Here is a 19,757-nt window from a genome sequence, read left to right as displayed (position 1 = left end):
AGTGTCTAGTTATTTGTCGATAGATTTTTTGTGGTCAAATCTATCATATTTTTTCTACATGCGACACAGTAGATAGTTGTAGGCTTGTAGCACAGATTCTAAAGCACAATCAAATATAAAGAAATATGTCAGTAGATAAATAGCAAAAGTCTATAAATATTAATACTATTCACTATAAGTCTAGTCAAAGTTAAGTTAATTTAACTTGAACAGATCTTTATAGTTACGTTCTTTTGTGAACCGAATGAGTAACTTGTAAGTGACCTAATATTGACTCTATGCGTGGCATGCGTCCCCACCAGCCTCAGGCATATCTGCTCGTTAGAGCCCTCTGCTGCAGTGAGCCAATTATTAGAGTTCGCAATAAGCACTGGAGCCATCCAACGTTATCTCCATCGCCCGTCGTTGCTGCTCAACTAGACTGTGGACTGCAAGGGACAGCCTCCAACGACGAACCTCACCTCTCCATCGACTCCAGCGCCTGTTAGTCTGTTACCGAGATTGACGGCGACGGTGATACACATCTGAATCTGATGCCCAACCTGATCACGTCCATCGATCTGTCGCTGCTGCCAGGGCAGGCCAGCGACGGCATGGACACTGCCGATGACTCCAAGTACGGTGCGGAGGACGCAAACGAGGAAGGCAGGGTCGATCTACTAATTTTTCATGTAGTAGCCGCATCCGGCTCTGAACCTAAAGCACGGAGGCACGCAAGGAGAGAGCGGCAAAAGCGCGTTCGAGTTGTTTCGTGATCGGAAGGATACGGCACCATGCGGCCCTGTTGGTATTTCAACGACTTTTCAGCAAAGTGAAAAGAGCCTGATTTTCTTTTGATCCACAATGTACAGTGCCCTAGTGGAAATAAAAAGAATCCAAAATATTGCACAATCTGAAAGGAGCAGAATTAGACTAGTAGATACATACATGGAATAAAAACTATAAATTTTAGCAAAAAAAAATAAAAAACACAAATACAGAAAATAATTATTCAGCCGGCCGGAACGCATGTGAACCCGAAGCAACCCATCCAGAGGCTCCTCGACGCCTTCTTACGCTGCTGCTTCCGCTGCATGCATGCGAGATGTGACATCAATTGACAGATCATAAATTACATTACGGGTTAAGACAAGTGCTACAATATCTGCGGACATGCATACCCTTGGCCTGAGGTCGTCGTCGTGGACGAACTCCGGCGGTGGCACCTGGTACAGGTCGGCGTCGACGCGCTGCACCACGCGCGCCACCTTAGCCGTGCTGGTGCTCTTTGCCGGTGTGCGCGGCACAGACGACGGGACCACGCCGTCGTACGCCCTCGCAGGCGTCGCGGCACGGGGGCGCTTGCCGCCGCCGCCGCCTCTGTAAGACCTCTCCGCTGGCCTCCGGACCTTCCTGCTGACCGGCGGTGGCTTCCGCGGGGGCGGCGAGTACTTGAACCACACGTCGCTGCGGGCCTCCAGCTCCGCCGCCGCCGCCGCGGCGTACCTCTCGAAGGGGACCGCCGCCGCGGGCGTGGCCAGCTCGGCGCTGCCGTAGTAGTTGTAGTTCCACTCTCCGAATGCCGGCACGCGCCGCCTCCTCGCCTTCTGCACACGAACGACGGCGATCCAGTGCATAGTAAGGAACACTATATTGCGAAAGAACGAAGCGTGCGGATTGGTGCATGCATGATAGCTAGCCTCGTCAATCAAATCATTAGATAGGGGTAAATAGAGCAGCAATACAATCAATCAACTTGTCATGGTCGAACAACGATTGCTTTCATCACAAAGGTTATATACGTTTGTTGGTTTCAGCCAGTGCTTATCAGTCAGTCGGGCTCTCACAACAAACCAGCACCCGTTAGACTTATTAGCCTAGAAACCAAACATGCTGATTGACTTGTTCTTCACTTACCTCCATTTGCTTGCTTGGGTCCGCACGGGGAGGGGGTGACAGGGGCAGACGACAGAATGAGAGAAGGATCGGAGAGGAGAGAGGCTGGTGGGATCACAATCGAGCGAGAGAGCTATCTATGGTCAGAGAGTGGGAAAGCCTAGTAGCCAGGCAGCTGCCGTGCGGTAGTGAACCAAGATGGACGGACATTTTATGGACGTGTGAGCCTGTACTGTATTTATAGCCGTAATTAAATTAATAAAAGGCGGGCGAGCGAGCTAGAGAACGATCGAATTGAACAGGGCCGCGGTGTGTGTGATGGATGTGAGGCCTTGACTTGAAGAGGCATGAGCGAGCATGGTAGGTACCCAAGGCAAGGCATGCAGCAACAGCCAATGGATGTAGAGCCAGCTAGAGCTACAGTAGGTCGTCCTCGGCCTACGTACGCAGGCAGTGCAGCACAGCAGTAGAAGCTACTCCTACTAGTACTGCGCACTGGAGCGCGCAGCGAGGTCGGTGACCAGCAGGGGACACCGGCCAGAACTGCGCCGGGGCGTGGGCGACTGGCCGGCCGGCGTAAATTCGAGTTTGACGTTGCGTCCATGGCTCATGGCCTCATGGGGCATGGCTGGCAGGCGCCTGGCGCTCATCGTGGCTTGGCTTCCCACTGCGAGTCTGCAACTGCATGCGATCGATCGGGTGCTAGCCGCTATTGACGACCTGCGCTGCACGACGCGTGGCTGCTGTTGTGTGTGTGTCGACCTGGACTGTACTGACGGCTGACGCTGCGCAGCATGGGTGAGGGCCCCGGGTGTCGCTGTGACGCTGTGCGTGGCTGCAGTGCAGGCCGGGTTCAGTCTTCAATGACCTTGTACGTACGCTTGCATGCGTTTATTTATTTACTTTAGTATTTATAGGAGGGGTACGTTCGGACGTTCTGCACTAGCTCTAGCAGCGGGTGCTGTGATTTGTCCATCATTCTGCCTTTAATTTGGGTTGCGCAGGGCAATGCAAACTACGTAGCCAGTAGCCACTCTCCTACGTATGCGTACGGGGTACTCCTAGTAACAAGTGAGAATGCGAAAGAGAGAGTATTCTAACCTTTCTCTCGACAGTAGAGAGTAGACTTCCCTGTTCGGGGAGGCTACAGGCAGGCCAGCTGCTTCGGCTTTATTCGGAACCTTGGAAGTGCATGTGAACCGTTGATAATAAATACTACCCTCGGGCAATGCAAAGAGTTGGCCAGGGCCAAGCTTCAAAGTCCAGTGTTTGTCAGCGGCTGCATGCACTCAGCTGAAAAGGAAACCGGCCGGTCGTCCTACGCTACACATACTGCCGGACATACTGCTGCTAGGCATGGTTCCATGATTTTGGCCCCGTTTAGTTCCACCCAAAAGCCAAAAATTTTTGCATAGTAATCGTCACATCGAATCTTACGGCACATGCATGGAGTACTAAATGTAGATAAAAAAAAACTAATTACACAGTTAGTCAAGAAATCGTGAGACGAATCTTTTAAGCCTAAATAGTCCATAATTGGACAATTTTTATCAAATACAAACGAAAGTGCTACAGTAGCCAAAAGCCAAAAATTTTCGGAACTAAACACGCCCTTTCTTGTGAGAGAAAAACACTGCTTCTTCGCTAAAAAGTATTGCTGAAGTAGTACCGAAGAACTTAGCGAAAAACTGAAAAATTTTGGTGCCTACCAAAACAGACGAAATTTGGAAAATTCGGGATCAGCTGTTGTTGACTAATAAAAAATCATATATTGATAAGCAGCATGTTCGCTGGCTCGTAAACGATCGTAAATTTTCAGCCAGAAACAGTGTTTTTCTCTCACACCAAACCAGCCAGCAGTAAATAATCTACGATACGATACGGCTCCCGAACAGGCTGAAGATTCGGCCAAAATTTAACTGTAATTCATAGTTTCCTCCTGTTATATATACACGTGAGAAGGACGACTTTTAACCTCTGGAGGCACCAGTGACTTCTCCATGTCCTGTGTCTCACCGTCTCTGCAGGAGCAATTTTTCTTCTTTGCGAGTGACCTTTTCTTATGTTCTTACACAACTTTTCAACAGGTGAGAACCAAGCTGCGTCTTTCAGCGTGTTCGCTGGTCGGTGCTGATGCTGGTGATGGTTTGGGCTGGCTGGTGATGGTTTTTTATGAGAATAAAACACTTGTCAGGTACCACGAGAAGGGATTCCCTAAGCAACAATCGAAAAAATCGCTTAGACCCCGTCAAAATCAAAGCCAAGGGACAACTACTGGCTAAACCCTGGCCATGTCCGAGCCCACCTACCCTAAGCCCTCGGACGGCCTACCGAATCTCCGCCTCGCTCGAGGCCTCGCACGAAGGGCCTCGGACGGCCTACCGAATCTCTGCCTCGCTCGAGGCCTCGCACGAAGGGCCTCAGACGGCCTACCGAATTTCCGCCTCGCTCGAGGTCTCGCGCGAAAGGCCTCGGCTGGGGAACCGATTCTCCATCTCGCTCGAGGCCCCGCGCGTACAGCCTCGGACGAGACGCCGATTCTCCGCCTTGACCTAAGGCCGGCTCGACAAAACAACCCCGTCGCCCCCGCCTCGACCAACTTCTCGGACAAAATGTCATGACCGACCGGTGCGCTCAACCGCTCCCGCGATATCAGCCGAACGACGGCTCGACACAGCGGAGTGGCCGACGAGACACCAGTCACCTCGAAGCCATGCCGTCCAGGACAGGATAGGGCACGGGTTACCGGCCGCTGTGCTTAGCACTGTGCCCACGACTGACACCCATACCACACTATGCTGCCCAACCCCTTCTTCCAAGAACACAACTGCGTGGGGAGTCAAGTCCGGGTTACTATAGCCTCGGAATCAGTATACAGGACCAACTGCTCCCTCCACGCCTCGGCAGTCTACTTCAGGGTCTCGGCAACCTCGGGATTCGCGCCCGCCGAGCCCCCCCCCCCCCCCCCCGACGGCTCAGCCTCAGCACCAACTGAGCCTCTTCTCTTCACGCAGTCAACACACAGCAACCAGCACGGCGCTTGCCAGGCCCTGCGTCAAGCTATCACTGGAGCTCCCACGTCGCATAAGATCGGATGTGACCGGCGCATTGCTCCAGCACTTCAAGGACATGACCACTCCATTAACCATGCCACCACAGTAACAGGCTACAGGGCTCGGACATGCCGCCTCTGTTCGCACGACGCCACGTAGCTAACACATGTATCACCCCTGTCCCCCCTTCAACTATAAAAGGGAGAGACCGGGGCCGTTTCTAAAGGGACACGAGTTCAGGGACCCGAGTTCACGAGGTAGATAAACACACACTCGACACTCTGTAACGTGCATGCTTCCCCGGCTGCCTGAGATCAACATCTCAAGCAATTCACGCCGTCCCGCGCAGAGACCTGGGACCAGCTCCCTCTCTCGCCCTGCTTGTAACCCCCTACTATGAGCATTTTGGTGCAAGGAATACAAGATCAATCTCTCAGACTGGACGTAGGGCGCTCATTGCCTGAACTAGTATAAACCTTATGTCTCTTTGCATCATCATCCAGGATTAGGGGCATGCAGTACATTTTTACTAGTTGGTTGAGGGCCCACCGGTCCGAAACACCGACAGTTGGCGCGCCAGGTAGGGGTACCTGTGTGTCAGCTTCATCATCCTAATGAGTCTCGGATGGCAGACCCCATACGACCACTGCACCTTGGCACGGTGATCTAGTTCGGGAGCCTAGAGTTCATGTCTCTAGGATGTGAGTACGATATGATACTCCTCACGCCCCGAGCCCCCACCGACCGACGACGACATCACGCATCAGCAGCCCGGGCATAGACGGCGCCCGGGCGGCCGCTCTCGTCGCACTCACCAAACTGTTGGCATAAGGTCCTTGGTTGGGGACCTGTCTTGCCTGAGCCTGGACAAGGGAAAGACGCCGGTGGCGCATGACGACGCCCCATTATCAAGCTCTGCCCCACCACCTCCTGAGGAGTCGACTTCGGTGGAGCAAAGCCTGGCAATGGCGCCATCCCCGTACCCCTTCGGGTTGAGAAATGCCACCGCCACCTATGCTTCCGCCTATGCTTCTGCTCATGCAGAGCCCTTAGGACGCCACCAACGTTTTGCCCTCGACTTTGGCACCACGACTTCGACTCACACCCACGCTGACTCCTCAGAGGAGGACGAGGCATGGGCTAGAGCGGACTTCTTCGGACTTCGCGACCCTGAAGCCATGCGCCGCTTCCTGGCCGCGAGCGACTACTGCTTCGGCTACTTTGACTCTGACGATGAAGGCACTTATGATCCCACTCGTGAGTGCTTCCATGTCGGACTTGGGATGCCAAGCACGGGCGATGAGGACAAGGGGGCAGGCAACCGTTCCTCGCTTCGCCAGGGGGCAGGCGATGCCACACCTTCACGCGTTGTCCCACCAGCGGTGCGGAACGAGAACCTTGCCCCCGGACAACTTCGACGCTCGGACCTGGAACAGCTCCGAGAGCTTTAGGCCAAGGTTGAACAAGACCGGCTCCTCCAACAGTAGCTTCGAGACACTCTCGAGTAGGAGCCACGAGTTCGTGGTGATGGCGGAGGAGCCCGGCGGAAGGCCCGCGACGTCCACCACTGCATCAACGATGACGAAGGGGGTGAGCAACCCCCAATCTTTAATCGTGCTAGCTAGAACATCACGGCAGCGGCGATGCTAGTCCGGGCGATGCCCGAACCCTCTACCACGGAGGGGCGATGGGTCCGCGGCGAGCTCTGGGATCTCCTCAAGACTACCGTGGTACAGCAGGCCGAGAGCTCTGCCTCTAGGCGACGCGGGGGCGCTTCAGAACTTCCCACAGCACCGCCTCGATAGGATAGGGGGGGCCTTAGTTTGTCCTGAGCCCGCTCAGGTATCGACAGCTAATAGGGTCCCCTTGGTCCGCGACCGCCTCGACAACCGACGTGAGGCACAAGGCGACCACGATGTGGTCGGCCGACGACGGTGCCACGACAATAAGGGGCCTACCCCGGGCTACCATCCACACCGGGGTGGCCACTACGACAGTGAGGAGGACCGCATTCCTTCTCTCGAGCCGTCTAGCCCTTGAGTTTTTAGCAGAGCTATCCGCGTTGCTCATTTCCTAGCCCGGTTTTGGCAACTGGCCAACCTCACGAAGTACAGTAGTGAAACCAACTCTGAACTTTGGCTAGCCGATTACCGCCTGGCTTGTCAGCTAGACGGCATGGACGATGACCTGCTCATCATCCGCAATCTCCTGTTGTTCCTGTCAGACTCGGCGCGAGCCTAGCTTGAACATCTCCCTCCCTCATAGATCCACGACTAGCACGACTTGATAAGGATCTTCGTCGGGAATTTTCAGGGCCCATACATGCGCCCTGGGAACTCCTAGGACCTCAAGAGTTGTCACCAGGTGCCGGATGAGTCTCTCCGAGACTTCATTCGGTGCTTCTCTAAGAAATGCACCGAGTTGCCAAGCGTCGGTGACTCAGAAATCATCCAAGCCTTCCTCTCTAGTACCACCTGCCAAGACCCTGGTCCGAGAGTTGGGCCGGAACATGCCAACCTCGGTGGCCGCACTCCTCGACATCGCCACCAACTTCGCCTCGGGCGAAGAGGCCATTGGGGCCATCTTCCCCAACAACGACGCCAAGGCGAAGCAGAGGGACGAGGCCTCTGGGGCCTCAGCTCCCCACCTCCCCAAGAAAAAGAAGAAGGGTCGCCAGTGGAAGCGGGAAGTCCTCGAGGTTGGCCTAGTCGCGACCGTAGAGCGCAGAAATCCCCGAGGCCCCAGAGGCCCCGGGCTCTTCAACGATATGCTTAAGAAACCCTGCCCTTACCATCAGGGCTCGGTAAAGCATGCCCTCGAAGAATGCACCATGCTTCGGTGCTACTATGCCAAGCTAGGGCTCCCCAACAATGATGCCAAGAGGAGGGGCGCCGGCGACAAGGATGACGACAAGGACGACGGATTCCCCGAGGTGCACAATGCCTTCATGATCTTCGGCGGGCCTTTAGCGTGCCTCACGGCACGCCAGCGGAAGAGGGAGCGCCGGGAGGTCTTCTCGGTGAAGGTGGTCGTACCCCGGTACCTCAACTAGTCTCGGGAGGTGATCACCTTTGACCAGGATGACCACCCTGATTATGTCCCGAACCCTGGACAGTACCCACTTGTTGTTGACCCCATTATCGGTAACACCCGGCTCACTAAGGTATTGATGGACGAAGGCAGCGACCTCAACATCCTCTACACCAACACCCTAGAGCTCCTAGAGCTCGACCAGTCGCAGCTCCGGGGTGGTGCCACGCCTTTCCATGGCATTGTGCCAGGGAAACGTACGCGGCCTCTCGGGCGCATCGACTTGCCCGTCTGCTTCGGTACTCCCTCCAACTACCGTAAGGAGGTCCTCACCTTCGAGGTGGTTGGATTCAAGGGAACCTACCATGCCGTCTTGGGGCGGCCATGCTACGCCAAGTTCATGGCGGTCCCCAACTACACGTACCTCAAGCTCAAGATGTCGGGCCCCAACGGTGTTATCACTATCGAGTCCATGTACGAGCATGCATATGACTGCGACGTCGAGTGCATCGAGTACGCCGAGGCTATCGTAGAGGCCGAGACCCTCATCGTTAACCTTGACCAACTCGGTAGCGAGGTGCCCGACTCCAAGCGCCATGCCGGGACTTTTGAGCCTACGGAGGATGTCAAACTCGTCCTGGTCGACCCCACCTGCCCCGATGACCGAGCGCTGAGGATCAGTGCCACCCTTGACATCAAATAGGAAGTCGTGTGTCGGGTACCATGAGAAGGGGTCCCCTAAGCAACAATCGAAAAAATCGCTTAGATCCCGTCAAAATCAAAACCAAGGGGCAACTATTGGCTAAACCCTGGCCATGTCCGAGGCCACCTACTCTCTGCCTCGCTAGAGGCCTTGCACGGAAGGTCTCGGACGGCCTACCGAATTTCTGCCTCGCTCAGGGCCTCGCTCGAGAGGCCTCGGACGATCTACCGATTTTCCACCTCGCTCGAGGTCTCGCGCGAAAGGCCTCGGCTGGAGAATCAATTCTCTGTCTCGCTCGAGGCCCTGTGCGTATGGCCTCAGACAAGACACCGATTCTCCGCCTCGACTCAAGGTCGGCTCGGCAAAACAACCTCGTCACCCCCGCCTCAACCATCTTCTCGGACAAAATGTCATGACCGATCGGTACGCTCAACCGCTCCCGCGATATCAGCCGAACGACAGCTCAACATAGCGGAGTGGCCGATGAGACACTAGTCACCTTGAAGCCATGCCATCCAGGATAGGACGGGGCAGGGGTTACCGATCACTGTGCTTAGTGTTGTGCCCACGACCGGCGCTCGTACTACGCAGTGCTACCTAACCCCTGTTCTAGGAACATTGTGGCGTGCGGAGTCAGGTCTAGGTTACTATAGCCTCGGAATTAGTGTACAGGACCAACTGCTCCCTCCACGCCTCGACAGGCTACTTTAGGGTCTTGGCAACCTCGGGATTCGCACCTGTTGAGCCCCCCACGATGGCTCGGCCTCGGCACCAACTAAGCCTTGACTCTTCATGTAATCAACACACAGCAACCAGCACGTCGCTTGCCAGGCCCTGCGTCATGCTATCACTAGAGCTCCCACGTCGCACAGGATCATATGTGACCGGCACGTTGCTCCAGCAGTTCAAGGGCAGGACCACTCCATCATCCATGCCGCCATAGTAATAGGCTATAGGGCTTAGACATGCCGCCTCTGTTCGCACGACGCCATATAGCTGATACATGTATCACCTCTGTCCCTCCCCTCTTTAACTATAAAAGGGAGAGACCGGGGCCGTTTCTAGAGGGAGACGAGTTTAGGGAGGTTCACGAGGTAGACAAATACACACTCAACACTCTGTAACGCGCACGCTTCCCTGGCTGCCTGAGATCAACATCTCAAGCAATTCATGTCGACCCACGTAGAGACCTGGGACTAGCTCCCTCTCTTGCCCTACTTGTAACCCCCTACTACGAGCATTTCGGTGCAAGGAATACAAGATCAATCTCTCAGACTGGACGTAGGGCGCTCATTGCCCGAACCAGTATAAACCTTACGTCTCTTTGCATCACCATCCGGGATTAAGGGCACGCAGTACATTTTTACTAGTTGGTTGAGGGCCCGCCGGTCCGAAACACCGACACCGTGCTCGTTGACTTTCTTCGCGCGAATGTCGATATGTCAGGCATGTCGAGCATACTGAGAGAGGTCGCCAAGCACGCCTTGGACATCCAGGCTGGCTCTAGGCCGGTAAAGCAGCGCCTGTGCTGATTCAATGAGGAAAAGCATAGGGCCATCAGCGAGGAGATGTAGAAGCTTTTGGTGGCTGGATTCATCAAAGAAGTATCCCATCTAGAGTGGTTAGCTAATCCTGTATTAGTTAAGAAAATAAGAAGAAAAATGGGAAGTGGAGAATGTGCGTAGACTACACTGGTCTAAACAAAGCATGTCCAAAAGTCCATTTCCCATTACCTCAAATCGACCAAATTGTTGACTCCACTGCGGGATGTGAAACTCTATCCTTCCTTGATGTGTATTCTGGTTATCATCAGATCAAGATGAAAGAGTCCAACCAGCTCGCGACTTCTTTCATCACACCATTTGGCATGTACTGCTATGTGACTATGCCGTTCGGGCTCAGAAACATAGGGGCCACATACCAGTGGTGCATGGTCCATGTCTTTGGTGAGCACATCGGGAAGACCATCGAGGCCTACGTGGACGACATCGTGGTCAAGTCTAGGAAGGCCAGTGATCTCGTCAGCGACTTAGCTTCGGATGCCTTAGGGAAAAGGGCATCAAACTTAACCATGAAAAGTGTGTCTTCGGGGTCCCCCAAGGTATGCTCTTAGGATTCATAGTCTCAGAACGTGGCATCGAAGCCAACCGGAGAAGGTCTCGGCCATGACTAACATGGGGCTGATCCGAGACCTCAAGGGAGTACAGAGGGTCATGGGATGCCTTGCTGCCCTAAGCCGCTTCATCTCGTGCCTCGGCGAAAAAGGCTTGCCCCTGTACCGCCTCTTGAGGAAATCGGAACGTTTTTCTTGGACCCTCGAGGCCGAAGAAGCCCTCGCCAAACTCAAGGCATTGCTCACCAATCCTCCCATCCTGGTACCACTGGCTAAGGGTGAGGCCCTCTTACTCTACATCACCACAACGACTCAAGTGGTCAGCGCGGCCGTAGTGGTCGAGAGGCAGGAAGAGGGGCATGCTCTACCCATCTAACAACCTATTTACTTCATCAGTGAAGTGCTCTCCGAGACCAAAACACGCTACCCCCATATCCAGAAACTGATCTACGCCATGATCTTGGCTCGACGCAAGCTGTGTCACTACTTCAAGTCCCACCAGGTGACCGTGGTGTCATCTTTCCCCCTAGGAGAGATAATCCATAACCGGGAGGCCTCGGGTAGGGTAGCCAAGTGGACCATCAAACTCATGGGGGAGGCTCTATCCTTTGCACCTTGGAAAGCAATTAAGTCTTAGGTCTTGGCCAATTTCGTGGTAGAATGGGCCAACACCCAACTGCCACCAGCCCAAGTCTAGGTGGAATGCTGGACCATGTACTTCGATGGGTCCCTAATGAAGACCGAGGCAGGTGCGGGTCTGCTCTTCATCTCACACCTCGGAGTACACATGCGCTACATGATTTGGCTCCACTTCGCCACCTCCAACAATGTAGCCGAGTACGAAGCCCTCATCAATGGCTTGCAGATCGCCACCGAACTTGGAGTACGGTGTCTCGATGTATGGGGCGATTCATAGCTCGTTGTCGATCAGCTGATGAAGGAGTCGAACTGCCATGACCCCAAGATGGAGGCGTACTGCAAGCTGGTACGTCGCCTTGAAGACAAGTTCGACGGTCTCGAACTCAACCACATCGCGCGCAAATTCAATGAGGCCACGGACAAACTAGCAAAGATGGCGTCGACACGGGCTCCGGCTCCCCCAAATGTCTTCGCTAAAGACCTCTACAAACCTTCCATCGACTGTGCCTCGGTGGTGGAAGAGGGCCCAGCGGTCGAGCCCCCCGTAGGGCATAGGGCCCCTCTGTCGCCGAGACTCCTTCGACCGAGCCGGAGGTCATGGAAGTCAACACGGAGCCTCCCAAAGCCAACCAGGGCACGGACTGGCGAATCCCGTTCCTTGATTACCTCATCTGAGGAGAGCTTCCCGCTGACAGGACCAAAGCCCGATGGCTTGCTCGGCGAGCCAAGACTTATGTTCTTAGTGATGGCGAATTATACAGGCGGAGCCCATCTGGCGTCCTCCAACGATGCATCACTACCGAGGCAGGTTGAGCCCTACTTTGGGACTTGCACGCGGGAGCCTGCAGGCACCATGTAGCACCTCGGACGCTCATCGGAAATGCCTTCTGCCAAGGGTTCTACTGGCCAACAATGGTTGCTGATGCCACCAAGCTCGTACGCTCCTGCGAGGGGTGCCAGTACTACGCACGGTAGATGCACCTCCCGGCCCAAGCCCTCCAAACCATCCCTATCACATGGCCGTTCGTCGTGTGGGGGCTCGACATGGTTGGGCCTCTGCAAAAGGCCCTCGGAGGCTACACCCATCTGTTGGTAGCAATCAATAAGTTATCCAAGTGGATCGAGGCTCATCTGATCAATCGAATCAAGTCTGAGCAAGAGGTGCTGTTCTTCACTGATATCATCCATAGGTTCGGGGTTCCGAACACCATCATCACCGATAATGGGACACAATTCACCGGCCAAAAATTCCTAACGTTCTGCGATGACCACCACATCCGTGTGGCTTCGTCGGCCATAGGACACCCTAGGACAAATGGCCAAGTAGAATGTGCCAACGGCATGATCCTACAAGGCCTCAAGCCAAGAATATACAACCGGTTGAAGAAGTTTGGCAAGAAATGGCTTGCCAAACTCCCATCAGTCATCTGGAGCATGGGGAACACTCCAAGCCAAGCCACGGGGTTCACACCATTCTTCCTGGTCTATGGAGCTGAGGCCGTCCTCCCCACTGACTTAGAATATGGTTCCCCGAGGCTATAGGCCTACAATGAGCAAAGCAACTACACCATCCGCGAAGACGCCCTCGACCAACTAGAGGAAGCCTAAGATGTTGCGCTTCTACATTCGACCAAGTACTAGCAAGCCCTACGACGCTATCAAGCCCGGCGCATTCGAGGCTGAGACCTAAAAGTGGGTGACCTAGTGCTGAGGCTAAGGCAGAGGAACAAGGGCCGCCACAAGCTGACCACGCCATGGGAAGGACCATACATCGTCGCCCAAGTGCTGAAGCCCGGAACCTACAAGCTAGCCAACAAGAAGGGCGAAATCCTCACCAACGCTTGGAACATAGAACAACTACGTCGCTTTTACCCTTAAATTTCCAAGCATTGTATACATTATTTCTTGAAATACAATTAAGAAGCATTCTTTAGTTGTTCTAATCTTTCGAGAAACCCTTGGGCCCATCAAGGGCCTCAGCGATATGATAACTCCATTAGGGAGACTCGGTTCTGCCTCTGTAGAGGTGCTCACTGTGGGGCTCGAACGAGACGGGACTCTGCCTTTGCAGAATTGAGCCTCCCTCGGGGACTAGAAGGGGGGACTCCCCCCTAAGTCCCACGCACCGTTTTTAGTCATTTTTTGAAAAAAATTCTATGCCAAACTCTCTATCACGCTCTGACAAGTCAATTGTAAAAGACCTAAGGACCGAAAGTCTGTCTCAGGGCCAAAAGGTCGGCCGAGTCGTGAGACGGCTTACGCCTCCGGGCTATGGCACTCCCTCACCACCTTTTCACCCTAGGGACAGCTTAGGCTCCGAGGAAGTCATTTGCAAGTGATATACTCAGAAACAAGACAGAGGGTAGAGGCTCGGAAATACAATAAAGAAAAACGATTAAGAAGCGTAGACGCATAAGTATTTCATAAAGGCCTCGATAGGCCACCAGCATTATGATACGGTAATATAATCCCTAATTTATTTACATGGCCTCTCGGGCCCAGGTCAGGGCTCAGGGTCTCTAGCATCGGCGGACGGCGGGGGAGGGACCACCTCCTCTTCAAATAGCCTGGCCAGCACCGTGCCAGGGCCTTCAGCTGCCTCCATCAGCTTCACAACCTCCTCGTCATCCTCAGGCAAGACATAGCCATCGCTGACGGTCCCGAGGTCGACGCTGGCATAGTGCGAGGAGATGATGGCCAGGGCACGCTTGACGCCCACATGCAGCGCCCCCCAAAGTCGCTCGCGCACTTGGCCGCTCGATGCGACCAAGCGGTTCTTAAGGGAGCTGCCCAACTAGGCCCCCTCAACCTCCAGGGCCTCGCATACGGTATGAGCGGCACTCTTCAGTGCATCAAGCTCCCTGATCTTGGCCTTAAGCACCGCCTGCACCGTGATAGAGGCCTTGGCTGCCCAAGTGACCTCCTTCTCCAACTCTGCGCCAAAAGGAAATGGAATGGGGTTGAGCGCAAAGGGAAACAAGCCAAATAGGGGCGGAAGCCTATGGGACTCACCCTCGGCCTTCTCCTCCCAACGCTGGGCCTTAGCCCGAGAGGCCTCGGCTTTCTCCTTCCAGCACTGGGCCTCAACCCGAGAGGCCTCGGCCTTCTCCTTCCAGTCATGGACCTCAACCCGAGAAGCCTCGGCCGCCCTGGAAGCCTCTTTCTCCAGCTCTGCATCACACCACGGAGTTAGGCGTCGAACATAAGACAAACAAATAAAACAAGGGGAACAGGACTCACCCTCGACCTTTCCCTTCCAGACCATAGCCTCAGTCCGTGAGGTCTCGGTTGCCTTGAGGGCCTCCGCCAGGGCGTCTTTCGCCAGCAGGTGCACACCCTGCTCTGCCCCTAGCTATCTAGTGAGGGCCTTGGCAGAGGCCGTCGCTTCTTCAGCCCGAGACCAAAAGGCGTCCCAATCATTAGCCACCCGGGTTAGCTCCTCCTCTAGCTCCTTGACCCGCGCCACCAAAGCGGTGACCTGCTCCTGAGCTGTGGCCGCCTCAGCCTTCATATCGGCACAGCGGAGGTGGACGTCCTCCACCTCCGCGCTCCACGCCGACAGAACCTCGTTGGCGTCAGCAAGCAAGCCCTTCTACCATTGGAGCTGGTCCTAGACGTCCCTCTCCCATCGAAGGAACAATGACTTCCCGAGGGACCGGGTCTCGAGCTCCTAGATAGGCTAAATAGGGGTCATTCACTATGAGAAAACTCGGAAAAAGACAACATCACATAAGAAAAGAAGGCGCGAACCTGGGCGACCCCGAGCAGATCATTGGCCATGACGGACAGCACTATCCACAGTGATCGCTCCGCCAGCTGGTGGTATTGCTCGAAGGTGTCCTAGCGCCCCCCCTCGGCCGCGTCCTCAAGGGTGAACAGAGGCTCTCCCTCAGGGTCGTCCCAGCTCTGCCACAAGACACGCGGGTGATCCCACCTGTAGGGTTTGGGTCGTACCCGCATGAGGGCTGAGCCTCCCTCGCCCGAGGTCAGAGCCGGCTGCTCCATAGTGCCGGCCGCCTCAGCATCGACCACCTCCTTCGCCCGGGAAGTGTCGCTAGAGGAGATCACATGGACCTCCACTTCCTGGGTGCTCTCCTGCAATAGCGGCGGGCCTTGGACCGGCGGCGGTATTGAGGCTTGCCCCACCTCCCCCTCCACTTCATGGGCCGCCAGCTTCGCTGCGCTCACATCGGCTCCTGCCACCCTGGCCTCGGTGGTCTCGGGGGCTCCGGTCCCCGCCACCCTGGCCTCAGTGGTCTCAGGGGCTCCGGTCCCCACCATGTCGGCCTTGGCGCTCTTGGGCGCCTCGGCCCCCGTTGCCTTGGCCTTGGAAGTCCAGGGGCCCCTGTCTCGCCCTCGGTGGTCTCGACAACTGAGGGTGCCTCGGCCCCATCTGACTTGTAGGCCTCGGCCTCGTGGGGCGTAGGTGTCTCCTCCCCCGCTCGCTCCATGGCCACCCCGGTAACCTCCCGCTGGGCGACCACCACCTGATGAGCAGTGGAGCCCATGCCCACCTTGAGTGACTTGAGCGGCGCTAGGGCAGGCACCTCCGCCTTACGCTTCTGGCTGAAGGCAAAACACCCACTTGGTTAGCATATGACATAAAGCAAGCGGGAAACAATACAACCTCCGTGGAAAAAACACTCACCTCGAGCGGGGGTGCAACCACTGCGGCACTGCGACCCGCCTCAGCAATGGCGGTGCCAGTGGTGGTGGCACGGCCTTCGTATCTGCTAGTGCCAGCCAACCCATGCCGGACTCTGGCACCCCCTCGGTCCTTTGCGAGGGCAGTTGCGTCGTCCCCATCGCCACCTGCTCCACCTCTGCCATCGAGCCCATCGAGCTGATGGTGTGTTTTCCTAATGCTCACACCTCGGGTGTGTTGGCCACGGCCCTGGGGCGGGCAATCGCTGGCTCCGAGGCATCTTCTCCTCCTCCTCCTGGGAGCGCTGGGCTACTCGTCGACGCCCCAGGCACCGTCTCCCTGATGTCAGGGAGATGGTCCAGGGGACCCCGCCCCCTCTCGTTCTCGTCATCTCCATCCAAAGCGTCCGTCGACAATGACGGTGATGGGGATGCATCCACCAGGAGACCATCCTGCCTTTACTGCCGGTGGCGCTTCTCTAGTCCCTTGCGCATGAGGATCTTCCTCATACGCTTTGCCTCCTTGGTGTCCTTCCACCTCTTCTACGCCTCGACGTGCGCCTGGCTCACCGCCCGCCGCACTGCGTCCTCAGGAACGGGCGGCGGGGACGCTCGCACGTCCCTCATCCCTTGTAGGAACGGCGAATGCAAATAAAGGACTAGAAAACAGTAAGGAACAAGGAGGCCTCGGGGGCTGCAGCAGCGTGTGACTTACCAAACAGAAGTACCCCCACGACAGGCGCATCGCGATAGGGGCTAGACGACCGCTCCTTAGCTTCCCATCCACCATCTCCCTCACCCGATGTAGAATCTCCTCGTCGGAGAGGGCAGAGGCGGACATTCAGATGCCCTCGATTGGCTCATCCAGTCTCATCTCGAACAGGCGCCACCGCCGAGCCATCAACGGCAGCACCCTCCGATGGTGGAAGGCCGCCACGACCACAGCTGCCATGAGGCCATGACCGCGTAGCCTCTCCAGTCCCTCCAGGAGCGGCTGCAGCTTGGGTTGATCCTCCTTCGGGACGCCATACCTCCACTTCTCCGGATAGCTCTCCACGATCCGCCTAGTGTAGGGGGGAAGCCCGCCATCGTCGTTGCGGAGGTAGAACCAGCTGGTGTACCAGCGGCGATTGGTCGAGGCGAGCTGGGCCAGAATGTAAAGGTGCTGCCGATCCTAGCGCACTTGGAGAGTGCAGCCACCGGCCCTCACCACCCTCCTCATGCCCGTCGTGCCTGTTGGCTTGGTGGTATGCCCTGCCCAGAAGAGGTGGAGCCACAACTCCCAATGGGGAGCAATCCCTAGGTACCCCTTGTAGACGGCGATGAAGATGGCCGCCTGCATGATGGAGTTGGGGTTGAAGTTGTGTAGCTCCATGCCGTAGTAGTGATGGAGCGCCCGCATGAACCGGTCTGCCGGCAGGCCGAGGCCGCGCTCGTGAAAGGACACGAAGCTCACAACATAGTTGTCATGGGGCCTCGGCTCTGGCTCGCCTGACGGAGCAATCCACTCTGGCCTATTGGGGTTGGTAACCGGACGGAGAAGGCAGTCATCGACAAGCGACTGGAGAGTCTCCACGGATACGTCGGACTGACCCCAAGAGTCTGCCTCAATGACAACAGCGCTGGCCATGGACGCGACGGAGAATACAACTACGACGGTGAGCCTCTCTCGCTCTCTCTACCTCGCCCCTCTCTCTCTTTCTCCCCAGCGCTCTATGTTCTAGCAACAGCGCAAGGGCGGCAAAGGCGAATGCAGGTAAGGTAAGGAGGGGAGGGGCGAGGCTCGCTGCGTATTTATGTAGGAATGAGGCAAAATGGGTGGGCGATGAAATCAGGAAAGTTTCCCTTAGATCCGGCACAGTTAATCCAGATCCGATTTTACCGCCCATGTACCCACCTTTTCCTCATTAATCGCATGAACAGTTATGTTCCATCCGCTGACACGGCGTCGTGTCCGACCGCTGCAGTGGCAGGCGTCGTTCTGCCTCCCCGAGAAAATCGCCTCAAAAGGCGCGCCTGCTGTTGTCAAACCGATGGGGGGGGGATATCCCCCACCCGATTCCTTTTAGACGAAGAACTGGGCGCCGAACCCGTTACGGTCTAGGGGTTCAAAGGCTAGGCCCCTGAGGGTTTTGACAGCTGCCCTAGGGCAATAGAGTCAGGGACGAATATGGGCGAGCCCATACGGGGCCGAGACCCAAGCAAGCGAAATGCTTGGGATGCCCTAAGTCGTGTCTGAGACCGGCAGGGAGGTCTCCAAATGGGATCCCACCGTAGGGAGGCACTGAGCCACCAGGGCCCACCGAACGGCCCCGGCACCCACTAGAGAAGCCCTCTGGTACTCTTGGAGTGTGTCTCTAGACCGCTAGCCGACCCCTATCGAACGGGGCACGGGCCTCCACTCGGACTTACCCGATAACAGCTCACCGGAGGTGCCACCGCTCGCGCCCATCGAGGGTAGCCTGGCATATTCCACCCCTCCTTCCAAACAAAAAGGATGTGCGAGGGTCATACAAAAAGCCAGGGGAACTCCTGATGGCCCTCTCGCTCCGTGCAGAGGCTAGAGGGCTCTTCCTGCAACCTTGCCGAGACCCAGCGACTCAGGCTCGCACTCGAGGGGGCTCGGCAAACAACCCCTCCTTCTAAATGAAAAGGATGCGCGAGGGTTGTACAAAAAGCCAGGGGAACTCCTGATGGCTCTCTCGCTCCATGCAGAGGCTAGGGGGCTCTTTCTACAACCTTGTCGAGACCCAGCGACCTAGGCTCGCACTCGAGGGGGCTCAGCAAACAACCCCTCCGTCCGAACGGAAAGGACGCGCGAGGGTCGCACCAAAAGCCAGTGGAACCCCTGATGGCCCTCTCACTCTATGCAGAGGCTAGGGGCTCTTCCTACAACTTCACCGAGACCCAGCGACCCAGGCTCGCACTCGAGGGGGCTCAGCAAACAACCCCTCCGTCCGAATGAAAAGGATGCGCGAGTGTCGCATAAAAAGCCAGGGGAACCCCCGACTGCCCTCTAGCTCCGTGCGGAGGCTCGGGGGCTCTTCCTGCACCTAGGACGAAGACAAGCGACCCGAGCTCACGCTCAAAGGCTCGAAAAAACGCAATAAAGGGCATCGAGCCCGTTACGGTCTAGGGGTTCGAAGGCTGGGCCCCCGAGGGTTTCGACAGCCACTCTAGGGCAGTAGAGTCATGGACAACTATGGGTGAGCCTACGCATGGCCAAGGCCTGAGCAAATGATCGCTCGGGACGCCCTAAGTCATGTCCGAGACCGACAGGGAGGTCTCCGAATGGGATCCCACCGTAGGGAGGCACCGAGCCACTGGGGCCCATCGAATGGCCCCGGCACCCACTAGAGAAGCCCTCTGGTACTCTTAGAGTGCGTCTCTGGACCGCTAGCCGAACCCTATCGAACGACGCATGAGCCTCCACTCGGACTTACTCAATAACAGCTCATCGGAGGTGTCACTGCTCGCGCCCACCGAGGGTAGCATGGAACCCCCCACCCCTCCTTCTGAACAAAAAGAATGTGTGAGGGCCATACAAAAAGGCAAGGGAACCTCTGATGGCCCTCTCGCTCCGTGTAGAGGCTAGGGGGCTCTTCCTGCAACCTTGCCAAGGCTCAGCGACCTAAACTCGCACTCATGGGCTCAGCAAACGCGATAAAAACCCCTCTCACAACGTAAAAAAAGCCCCTAG

At 56.2% G+C, this 19,757-nt stretch overlaps 3 protein-coding genes across 3 annotated transcripts; 1 reads left to right on the top strand and 2 right to left on the bottom strand.

Moving 5' to 3' along the window:
• Positions 1-956: 956 nt before the first annotated feature.
• LOC136455460 (uncharacterized) lies at positions 957-1,616 on the bottom strand. The gene is made up of 2 exons (XM_066455478.1): positions 1,161-1,616; positions 957-1,069 (listed from the first exon to the last, which is right to left on the bottom strand). Exons 1-2 carry the CDS (start codon positions 1,614-1,616, stop codon positions 992-994), a joined length of 534 nt encoding a protein of 177 aa, XP_066311575.1. The 3' UTR covers positions 957-991.
• A 6,742-nt stretch (positions 1,617-8,358) lies between these two features.
• LOC136455459 (uncharacterized) lies at positions 8,359-8,661 on the top strand. Its single transcript, XM_066455477.1, has one exon. It carries the CDS (start codon positions 8,359-8,361, stop codon positions 8,659-8,661), a length of 303 nt encoding a protein of 100 aa, XP_066311574.1.
• A 5,255-nt stretch (positions 8,662-13,916) lies between these two features.
• On the bottom strand, positions 13,917-16,243 carry LOC136455457 (uncharacterized). Its single transcript, XM_066455476.1, has 5 exons — positions 16,062-16,243; positions 15,768-15,979; positions 14,426-14,584; positions 14,241-14,347; positions 13,917-14,120 (listed from the first exon to the last, which is right to left on the bottom strand). Exons 1-5 carry the CDS (start codon positions 16,241-16,243, stop codon positions 13,917-13,919), a joined length of 864 nt encoding a protein of 287 aa, XP_066311573.1.
• Between the last annotated feature and the right edge of the window lie 3,514 nt (positions 16,244-19,757).

The sequence above is a fragment of the Miscanthus floridulus genome, chromosome 5, assembly GCF_019320115.1.
Source record: "Miscanthus floridulus cultivar M001 chromosome 5, ASM1932011v1, whole genome shotgun sequence".
Classification (NCBI taxonomy): Eukaryota; Viridiplantae; Streptophyta; class Magnoliopsida; order Poales; family Poaceae; genus Miscanthus; species Miscanthus floridulus.
The sequence above is the reverse complement of the archived record's forward strand: the minus strand, read 5'-3'. Positions and strand labels throughout refer to the sequence as shown.

Bases quoted from the DNA above. Each gene is read 5' to 3' on its own strand.
- LOC136455459 (XM_066455477.1), top strand. From the start codon at position 8,359: ATGGCGGTCCCCAACTACACGTACCTCAAGCTCAAGATGTCGGGCCCC.
- LOC136455457 (XM_066455476.1), bottom strand. From the start codon at position 16,243: ATGGCAGAGGTGGAGCAGGTGGCGATGGGGACGACGCAACTGCCCTCG. The intron at 15,980-16,061 runs GTGAGTGTTTTT...TTTTGCCTTCAG, and splicing joins TGGTTGCACCCCCGCTCGAG to CCAGAAGCGTAAGGCGGAGG. The intron at 14,348-14,425 runs GTGAGTCCCATA...CTTTTGGCGCAG, and splicing joins TTGGGAGGAGAAGGCCGAGG to AGTTGGAGAAGGAGGTCACT.
- LOC136455460 (XM_066455478.1), bottom strand. From the start codon at position 1,616: ATGCACTGGATCGCCGTCGTTCGTGTGCAGAAGGCGAGGAGGCGGCGC. The intron at 1,070-1,160 runs GTATGCATGTCC...GCATGCATGCAG, and splicing joins ACGACGACCTCAGGCCAAGG to CGGAAGCAGCAGCGTAAGAA.